At 44.5% G+C, this 10,171-nt stretch overlaps 1 protein-coding gene across 2 annotated transcripts in view; it reads left to right on the forward strand.

Moving 5' to 3' along the window:
* Positions 1–10,171, forward strand: part of FBXO11 (F-box protein 11) — a 70,613-nt gene that overhangs the window by 58,919 nt on the left and 1,523 nt on the right. For both annotated transcript variants that reach the window (XM_083175282.1, XM_083175281.1), the window contains 7 exons: positions 190–275; positions 976–1,052; positions 1,142–1,285; positions 4,490–4,600; positions 4,693–4,800; positions 7,314–7,422; positions 10,066–10,164. In XM_083175282.1, the coding sequence (XP_083031408.1) occupies positions 190–275; positions 976–1,052; positions 1,142–1,285; positions 4,490–4,600; positions 4,693–4,800; positions 7,314–7,422; positions 10,066–10,164 (734 nt within the window). The remainder of the gene's footprint in view (positions 1–189; positions 276–975; positions 1,053–1,141; positions 1,286–4,489; positions 4,601–4,692; positions 4,801–7,313; positions 7,423–10,065; positions 10,165–10,171) is intronic.

Genomic DNA, 10,171 nt, shown 5'->3' on the forward strand with positions numbered 1-10,171 from the left:
CTAACGCATTTCATCAGTTGGATCAATTCAGTATTCTCAGGGGCATATTGTAGTTATTTTAATGTTTAGGAAAGAACTCTAATTGTAAAAACAAAAAGTGTTTTTTTGTAGATTTAATTCCAACTACGAGCCGTGTCACCAGGCAAGTCTATGATGAGCTTTGGCAATAAAATACAACTTGTTTCCTAGGTTGGAGTCTACTTCTATGACAACGGCCATGGTGTGCTGGAGGACAATGACATCTATAACCACATGTATTCTGGGGTGCAAATACGGTAAGACATTTCTTGTGTTGTAAAACAAAGACCTTTCTCAAACCTGCCCAGTGTAAGGGTCATGTGGCACTGATGCTGCTTACGTGCACCGCTGCTCAGTAATATCCATGTGCATTCACTGATAATGCTGAACATCCGTCTACTGCAGTGCTTCCCAAACCCGGTCCTCAAGTACCACAAACAGTTCAGGTTTTTCAAGTCACCAAGCAGCTGCACTGTGTATCCCCAACTGTCACAATGTAAACATCCACAGGTGACCTGGAAAACGTGAACTGTTGGGGGAACTTTAAGACCAGGTTTGGGAACCACTTGATCTACTGGAATCAGAGTACATTTAAGGGGCATAATTAAATATTTGTTCTATTTTAGAATCTACTAAAATTAAGCCGGCGTAAAGTGTTAACTTCACTAATTCTCCTGCAAACCGACTGCAATTTGTGAAATTTATGGAAAAGAACATTGTCCCCAAACTGCTTGTATGGGTTTATGTGCCCCCCTCCCCCACTTATTTCCATATTTGGGGCTCAAACAACATAGGTGGGGTGACCTTGTAAGTCTTGTTTGCTGATATCTGAAGAACTTTTATATACAACAACATGTAAACTTGCCTCATTTTTTGTTGACCAAATGTCTGTTTTAGGCAACCCCAAATGTCATAGCTACCTGTATACTGAGTTTATTTATTTTCCCGGATCTCTAGAACGGGAAGCAACCCCAAGATCAGACGCAACAAAATTTGGGGCGGTCAGAACGGCGGAATACTTGTGTATAATTCTGGTAAGGTTATTTTTTGGTTTCACTAAAACCGTTTGTGCATAAGGATTTCCGTACAGTTATTAATGCATCTTGTGTTCATCTTCTCACAGGGCTTGGCTTCATTGAGGACAATGAGATTTTTGACAATGCAATGGCTGGAGTTTGGATTAAAACGGACAGCAACCCAACATTAAGACGAAACAAAATCCACGATGGGCGAGATGGGGGGATCTGTATATTTAATGGAGGCAGAGGTAAAGTGTTTTTCCTGTCGCACGCATGCACTTACCTCTACAGAAAACACAGCCTTTATGTTGTAATCCAGTTAGCGTTAGCTAGAGGTCTGTAGCTACAATTATGATTTGCAGCTGGTGGAGAAATTCCAGGAGAATGTTTGTCTAGTAACAACTAATGCAGTAACATAGTAATTAAGGCTGAAAAAAGACGTTCGTCCATCGAGTTCAACCTATCTAACTTGTAACTACTGACTTGAGTAAGTCAGATCTATAGGATTCCCTAGTACCCCTTTCACACCAGCCAAATTTCCCGGGTTGGGCCCGGGAACAACCCGCGACAAGCGCTGGTGTGTGAGGTTTCTATGGAGCAGGGTTGTTCCCGGGTTCAACCCGGGGACCTGGCCGGTGTGAAAGGGCTAGGGGGTACTTACCCGCATTGCTGGTCCTCAGTGTGCAGTCAGCCCGGGGGTCCACGCAGGCGCAGATGACAGGACAGCGGCGGATATAGATGACGCAGCTCTCCGGTGCCCTCACTGCCGAAGAGCTGCTTCATCTGCACCCGCCTCCTGTGGATCCCCGGCCCGCATCGAGGACCAGCAACCGAGGTGAGTAAATGCCGCCATCCCGCCGCCGCCTCCTCCCCGTCTCCTAACGGCCTCCTTCACTCAACAGAAAATGCAGGGACTAGCCCAATGTGAAAGGGACCAACCCGGGAATGGCCCTGCATAATCCATGGACAATATTTCCGGGAATGTCCCTGCATTTTCTGGTGTGAAAAGGGTATTAGTGGCCAGTAACGTCCAGCTGGTGCAAGGATGCCAGGCTGGCAGGGTCCGAAATCTTGTGTAATCTCTTAATATATCCTTTATATTTCATATATTGTTTGTGGTACGTGGCACAAATTTGCTTTATGTTTAGGAACATATATTAATTCTGGTAACAAAAAGTTTGCTGTTTGCAAGAATTTTATTTAATAGTTTAGCTGTCATTTGTGTACAATATTGACCCTTAGAAATGTTTTATATGACCCCACAAGAGGTCCGCAGCGCCATAGAAAGTACAGAAACAGAAATGGTACGAACAAGACAAGGAGCTAATTGTATTACAAGGAATAGTTTATAAACCTAGCTGCAACAGACGGTGTAACCCAAGGTCGTCATTGTAGGCAGTGCGGAGGTGATCATGTGTCCTCCTGCATCTATCCTCATGCCCGGTGTCAGCGAACCGCTAGGTCTCGCGCAACTGCTAACATTGGGCGTCTTTTTTTTCTAAATAAAAGTCTTCTCTAATACCATGTGACTAGGATACATTATTAATTAGGCTGTGTTGGTTAGAAGACTCTCGCTTACCTGACGTGCTGAGATGGGCTGTTTGCAGCATAGATGAAAGAGGACGCTGCATCTATATAAGTGAGGGAAGAGCTGATAGTTCACCTTCAGGCAGTACTTCCAGGGTGCACTTATGGTGACTATGGGGAGGGTTAGTATTTCTAAAACTGTGTACACACGGGGCAATTTTGGCTCACAATTTTGACTAAATAGTCCAAAAGCATAAGGAAAGTTAGCAAAAATCGCACAGTGTTTACCCTGCTTGAGGTACCGATGTGCAGCCCCCTCGAGGTCGGGAGCAAAGGAAAAATAGACTGTGCTAACAAGGCAATGTCGCATACAGTGTATCTGGCCATAGATCAAATCGCACATCAAAATCTGCTCCAGGCACTTTAAGGGAAAATCTCCACAATAAGCCAGAGCCAGAATCTTACCGCGTGTGCCCCTTAGGAAGCAAATATCTGACTGCGACGGACAACACCTCCTAATATGATCTAGTTGCATAAATAAGCCTCGTTTGCACCTCTACACACTTAGACCTTGGAGGTTTGGTCTACATCTTATGCTCTACTGAACATTCCTCAAGTAAATAACGGTGCAGGACGCTCAAGGGGTTTTATTCTGTCTCCATATCTACTTTACTGGCATAGCGAAGCAGGAGCTTTGTTCTACAGAGTTTTAAATCCTTTAGAGGTACTTGGTATCTGCTAGAGGTGGGGCCAAACCGGTCCTCAAGATTTACCAACCGTTCATGTTTCCCAGGCCATCTGTGGATCTATATAGTAGGAATGACTGCAGTATGTTTGAACATGTGACAGTTAGTAATGACTACAGCTGTGCACCAGCTAGGTGGTCTGGGGAATGTGACAGTTAGTAATGACTACAGCTGTGCACCAGCTAGGTGGTCTGGGGAATGTGACAGTTAGTAATGACTACAGCTATGCACCAGCTAGGTGATCTGGGGAAATGTGACAGTTAGTAATGACTACAGCGGTGCACCAGCTAGGTGGTCTGGGGAATGTGACAGTTAGTAATGACTACAGCTGTGCACCAGCTAGGTGATCTGGGGAATGTGAGTTAGTAATGACTACAGCTGTGCACCAGCTAGGTGATCTGGGGAATGTGACAGTTAGTAATGACTACAGCTGTGCACCAGCTAGGTGATCTGGGGAATGTGACAGTTAGTAATGACTACAGCTGTGCACCAGCTAGGGGATCTGGGGAATGTGACAGTTAGTAATGACTACAGCTGTGCACCAGCTAGGTGATCTGGGGAATGTGACAGTTAGTAATGACTTCAGCTGTGCACCAGCTAGGTGATCTGGGGAATGTGAGTTAGTAATGACTACAGCTGTGCACCAGCTAGGTGATCTGGGGAATGTGACAGTTAGTAATGACTACAGCTGTGCACCAGCTAGGTGATCTGGGGAATGTGACAGTTAGTAATGGACTACAGCTGTGCACCAGCTAGGTGATCTGGGGAATGTGACAGTTAGTAATGGACTACAGCTGTGCACCAGCTAGGTGGTCTGGGAAACGTGGACCGTTGGTAGATCTTAAGGACTGGTTTGGCCACCCCTGTGCAAGAGCTTATCCCAAAACAGTTGTCTTTATCTTGCTAGCAATATAGCAGTCTAGCCTGTGTGGCACAGTGGTAACATCCCTACCTCACATCTCGGTTGTCATAATGCAGGATATTGCCTGTAGAAAAGCCTGTAGCTACTGATTACCATCATGATTTGATTGCAATCTTGAGGTTGTGATGTATTAATTAATCTATATTGAACTTGTATGTGTGCTACAATGTATTGTAGCATAATTATTTCCCACACGTCGTCATGCTTCTAAACCCCCCCATAGTGAAATACATGCTTGCTTCTTTACTTGACGACAGGGTTACTTGAAGAGAACGACATCTTCAGGAACGCTCAGGCCGGCGTGCTCATCAGCACCAACAGTCACCCCGTCTTACGGAAGAATAGGATATTTGATGGATTTGCAGCAGGTTGGCATAACCACGGATTTCTGATCGTTTTTTGTTCCAGTACCAAAAATGTCGTCTGTGAATTTCTCATGAAATCTGTTCTTTGTTGGAAGGTATTGAAATCACAAACCACGCAACCGCGACCCTGGAAGGTAATCAGATATTTAACAACCGATTCGGAGGGCTATTTCTGGCGTCTGGCGTCAACGTTACTATGAAAGGTACATCTAGCGTATAAGCTTGCCAGTTCTGTGGTACACGGTCCAAAATGTGTATTCTAATCCAAATGTATGACCTATAGATGTGTCCTGCAACGCCACCGCTGCCGCCGCGTTTAGCAGGTTAACATAGAACGATTGCAATGTGAGCGTAGAACGGAATGCTGCGCTAATTGCATCGTATGGTATGCAAACTACGTTGTATGCGTATGACGGCAACAACACGAGCACACATCTGTGTAGTATATATCGCTTTAAGTGTACAATACGGCACTGTGAGAAGCATGTTAATGTGCGCTCTTATGAAACAGTTATTTTCTTTAGTAATAGACAAAAATAACTTTCACACAATCTGATTGGTCGTTCTCTTCAAGTTACGGTGGTGGCCCATTCACCAGGAGATAGTCATTCCGCCTTTCAAGAAATCTTTCCACTGAACTGGGACAGTCAGGTTTTTTTTATTTTCTAGATTTAGTTTGAGTGCCGAAAATGTACCTAGACCGGTAAATGTGCGGATTATCTGGGAGGCAGTGAGAAGTGGCTGATCAGCATCCCACAATGCATCAGTTTATAATCCAGCAGGAGCAGCACTGCCGAGTACACACTAAATGTCTGCACTCCGTACCGGATGTGGCAGTACTTCTGTGGTGTCAGGGCACAAAGACAGTGCTGAGCAGCTGTTGGGCAGTCACTTGGTCCCCTGTCCACATGGTAACTACGTTTTACCTTTTTCATATATGGGGCAGATGTATTAAGTCTTAAAGAGATAAACGCCAGGGTGATAAAAGATGAACAGCCAGCCAATCCGCTCCTAACGGTCATGTTGTAGGTGGTTTGAAAAAAAGGCAGGAGCTGATTGGCTGGATGTTTAGCACCCTGGCGTTTATCTTTTTAATGCATAATACATCTGCCCCACTAGCATCTAATACCCCTTTCACACCAGCAAATTACTGGGTTAAAGCTTTTCAACGGTCAATTCGGGTCTTAAATTCAGGGTTGCCGACCCTGCTCTTTACCAGGGATGGCAATCTGGGATTTAAGACCCGGGTTGACCCTTTCACACCGACCAAAAACCAGTGTTATTCAGCAACTTACCGGGTTTAAAAGCTTTATCCCGGTAATTTACTGCTCGCTGTGAAAGGGGGCCAGACTGCACCTGGTAAAATGACCCGACACTCAAAATACCAGGTAATTGCCAGGTCGCAGGTGTGAAAGGGGGTATGCTAGCTTTGACTTGGCTTTGAAAATTAGCTGCCCAGCAATCAGGTGTGAATTGGGACCATTGTATCTGTAATCATGATTTACCCCTGTCCTCTATGGGGCTTTGCAAAGTGGAATCTCTTATTGGTGGTGGTTCTTGTAGAGAGAACAGCTCGGATGTGCTTCTGGTTGACATTATCAAACACTTTTATGGGTTCCGATGCATTGCCTAAAACTCCCCCCACGGTGATTGCACTGATATTCCGCTATATACTATATGGATGGTTGGTCTGGAAATGCTAAGGAACCAATCAATAAACAGATCATTGATCATGAGATCTCCCACATTACTGCTCTATACTATATACTGCCAGGGACAGAAGTGCGTATTAGCGATAACTCATGTTTCATATCATGAGAACCACCGATCTCTCCCCCCAATCCAAATTATTCTAGATAAACGATGCAGTCTCTTAGTAAATTTCCCCTTCACCCTTTCTCACACGAGGGTCTCTGGGCTATTTCACACGCTCCGGCTCATGTCGGGCAGCGAAACCCCGCACGGCCAAGAAGCCGTGCCGCACTGAGTTTACAATGGTGGGGATGGCCACAGCCCGGCACCCGTCCCTTCCAGTGGTGGGATCTGGCTGCAACCGGGCGGTCAGGCCGTGGCCGTCCCGTGTGAATGAACACAATTGTGTCCATTATTAACTACTGTGTGCGGCACGGCATTTGGCCGTGCGGGGCTTCGCCGCCCGGCAGGAGCCGGAGCGTGTGAAACAGCCCTATGCCTTAGTGCACCATTCATTCTATGAACAGTGTTAAAGTTTCCTGCACCCTGGGAGGACCCGTGCACAAGTAATGTACAGCACAACGGAATATGCTGCGCTATATCAGAAACGGTTAATAAATGAATATAATATAATCCGTGTGCAAGCAGCAGCATTTGGCTTCCCTGTATCCTGCTGGTTGTAGAGATGGTTTATAACCTCTCATTCTATTTCCTATGTTCAGCAGCCTGCAGCCAACTTCCTGCTGGACTCGTGACCCTATTCACCCATTGTGGCAGCCCAATAAAAGGGGGCGTGGGGGGATGGGCCGTTCTAAACCTCTGTTTGCTGGTCCCTTTTATGGTGTGAATGATGGATGTAGTCCGTATTGTGAGTGACTTGAGTAGATTTGGGAGGCTTGTGGTCACGTCGGCTTCTTTCCTGTTTCTCCTGCTCTTAATCCTTTATACATGTAGAGTTGGGTAAATTATGGTTTTGGCGGCTGAATCTGATGAATAATTAGAACTTTTCTGATCATTCTTGCAGATAACAAAATAATGAACAACCAAGATGCCATAGAAAAAGCAGTCAATAGAGGCCAGTGTCTATATAAGATATCCAGTTATACCAGCTACCCGATGCATGACTTTTACAGGTAACCAATTTCTTCCTTGGACATTAAAGAAACGAGCCAGATGCCGTATTCATGTGTGATCACATCGGTCACCTGATATCAGGCTGCTGCATCCTTCCCTTAGGGATGGGGTTCCCAAACATCTCCCACCTGCTCTGTGACCTATATATGCTCTGTCATAGCCCTGACTGGGACATGGTGCTCTAATCTCTAAAATGCTCCTTTGGTCTATGGAATTATCATTTATTCAATATACAAAATATGGGCAATGTGTTTTTGGTATGTGAATTTAAAAAAAACCATCTCCCCTAATAGCTGGTAATGCCGATTTCATCTGTCTCTATGTAGTTTAATGGGAAAATATATATATATATATATAATGTTACCTACACATTCTGCTAGTGTTATGCTCTGAATCCAAGAGCCTCAAAGCTTTTGGGATCAATAAAGAATGTTAACACCAGATAGTGGGGGAAATATCTTTGCAATTATTAAATTTTTATTACGTTCTATACTGTTTTTATTTTACCGTAATAGTGATTTTTGTTTTTTATTTTTAACTGAACAGTTTCTGATAGTAAAAGGTGCAGGAATTAGAACTTTTTATAGCCTATCGCCCTAGAATTATACCACTTTCAGACATGTGACCCGGCATTTTGAGTGCAATCTGACCCCCTTTCAAACTGAGCTGCAAATTACCGGGTTAAAAATGTGAACACGGTAATTTGATGAAATACACGGGTATTTCTTCAGTGTGAAAGGGTCAGCCCAGGGTATAGACCAGGGTCCTCAATTTGGGATTTAAGACCTGGGTTGACCTTTCTACCTGATAATTTGTTCAGTGTGAAAGGGCTTCACCTAGTAATTTGATTTAGTGTGAAAGAGGGAAACTATATTCTATTCTTTGTGTCCAGTACCCATATTTGCCATTTGTATTGTCGTACACGTATGTGTGCTGTATATGTCTAGCAGTCTCCATCCACAGTGGACATAGAGTCCCTCCTCTCTACCTCTACCCCCCTTACCCCAATTCAATCTCATTACCTGCTGCTTTTCTTTCCTTCACGTCCACATCGTCCATCTTTTTTTATCTTTACATTTTCCCCACCTTCAAATATGCGCGTTTCCCATCCTGAAAGGTTCTCCAAAGTCCATGACAACTGTCCAAAATCTCTCCCCTTCACCTCTGGGTGTGGATCATTAGGTCAGCAGCATGTTGGTCGACATGGGGTTTTTCTCATTTTTTTTTGACACAATTTGGACACTGAAATGTTGTACCGCGTCTCCTCGCTGCGCTCGGCACACTTTTATTCTCCCACCACGCTCTAGTGGATGGTAGGTCATGAAACGGAGGCTGTCTCAAAATTGTGAAAAACCCTATGTCGACCGAATGACCGGTCAACCTTCCTGCATGTCAACCTAGACTCATGTCAACCTAATGACCGTATCACTCACCTCTATACCTCATGCGCAGCTGGTCTGCAGTCTGTTCTCTTGACCCTGCTTCCAACTGTTTTTTACTCACTCCACTCTACTAAAACCACCATGGCCCTAGCAACCAATGACTTCCTCTTCACTATCCCCAAGGGTCACTTCTGTCATCCATCCAAGTCTTCTCTGCTGCCTGTTATATGGTCCTCTCTTCATATTCCACCTTTATCTTCACCATTCTCTATTTCCATCATAACCCCCATCCCACTCCCTGGACACTTGGCTCTGTCCACCCCAGATCTTTTCCCTTACCTCTTCTCACGTATTCCAAACTCTGTATCTGTAATCTACTCTTGGGTGTCCCAACACTTTCTCAAGCTCTGTATGTTTAAGGTTTGGCACAAGGTGTTCTGTTTGTTCTGGCAGTATACGGTCATGATGAACCGTTTGTATTGTGTCACCATACAAGTCTGGGTTTAGCGCCACAATCATGAAATATACAAAACCGTTTGCTAGTGTGTATGTACATGCGTTCATGGCAGAATATAGAGGCCAAGCGGTTCTTATTAACGGTCACCCCCGTGCATTCTAGAGTGCAGTAGTCAGCATTCATGTTATTTCTCCATTGCTACAGGAAAGAGAAGAACTCTGTGCTGCTTATGTGCAAAACTGATGTCCTCTTTAATCCTTGAGTATGAGGGAGACCGATCAAACCTTGTAGAGTTTAAGCTAATCAGCTTTTGATGTGCACACCCCCCTCAAAATATCTCAAAACTTGCTCTTTCTCCAAGTTTTTAGATATTTCCCACCTGGTGATGCGAGTGACTATGTAACATATTATAGAAATTATAGCGTGCCACAGATGACCAGGAAATATGAATCTGGAACACCTGTTGTGCATTTCCAAGGTCATGACGATAGTACCACAGTTTTTGGTATGGCCATACTCTAGATCAGTGGTACTCAAATTTGGTCCCCAGGACCCCACACAATTCTTGTTTCTCAGGTCACCCGGCAGGTGTATTCATTGACACATTTTAAAAGATCCACAGAGGGAGCTAATTATGTAACTTCTGATTCTGTGAGGAGACCTGCAAAACATGCACCGTGTGGTGTCCTGAGGACAGAGTTTGAAAACCTGTGCTCTAGATGATACAGAGTACCATTGTCGGCAACAACTTTTGCACTATTCTGATGTTTGAACAAAATGTAAAATGACTCGTCTCCCCTTAGATGTCACACCTGCAACACCACAGACCGTAATGCTATCTGCGTGAACTGCATTAAGAAATGCCACCAAGGACACGATGTAGAGTTTATTAGACATGATAGGTAAGAT

Source organism: Crinia signifera, chromosome 3 (genome assembly GCF_055691185.1).
Source record: "Crinia signifera chromosome 3, ASM5569118v1, whole genome shotgun sequence".
Taxonomy (NCBI): Eukaryota; Metazoa; Chordata; class Amphibia; order Anura; family Myobatrachidae; genus Crinia; species Crinia signifera.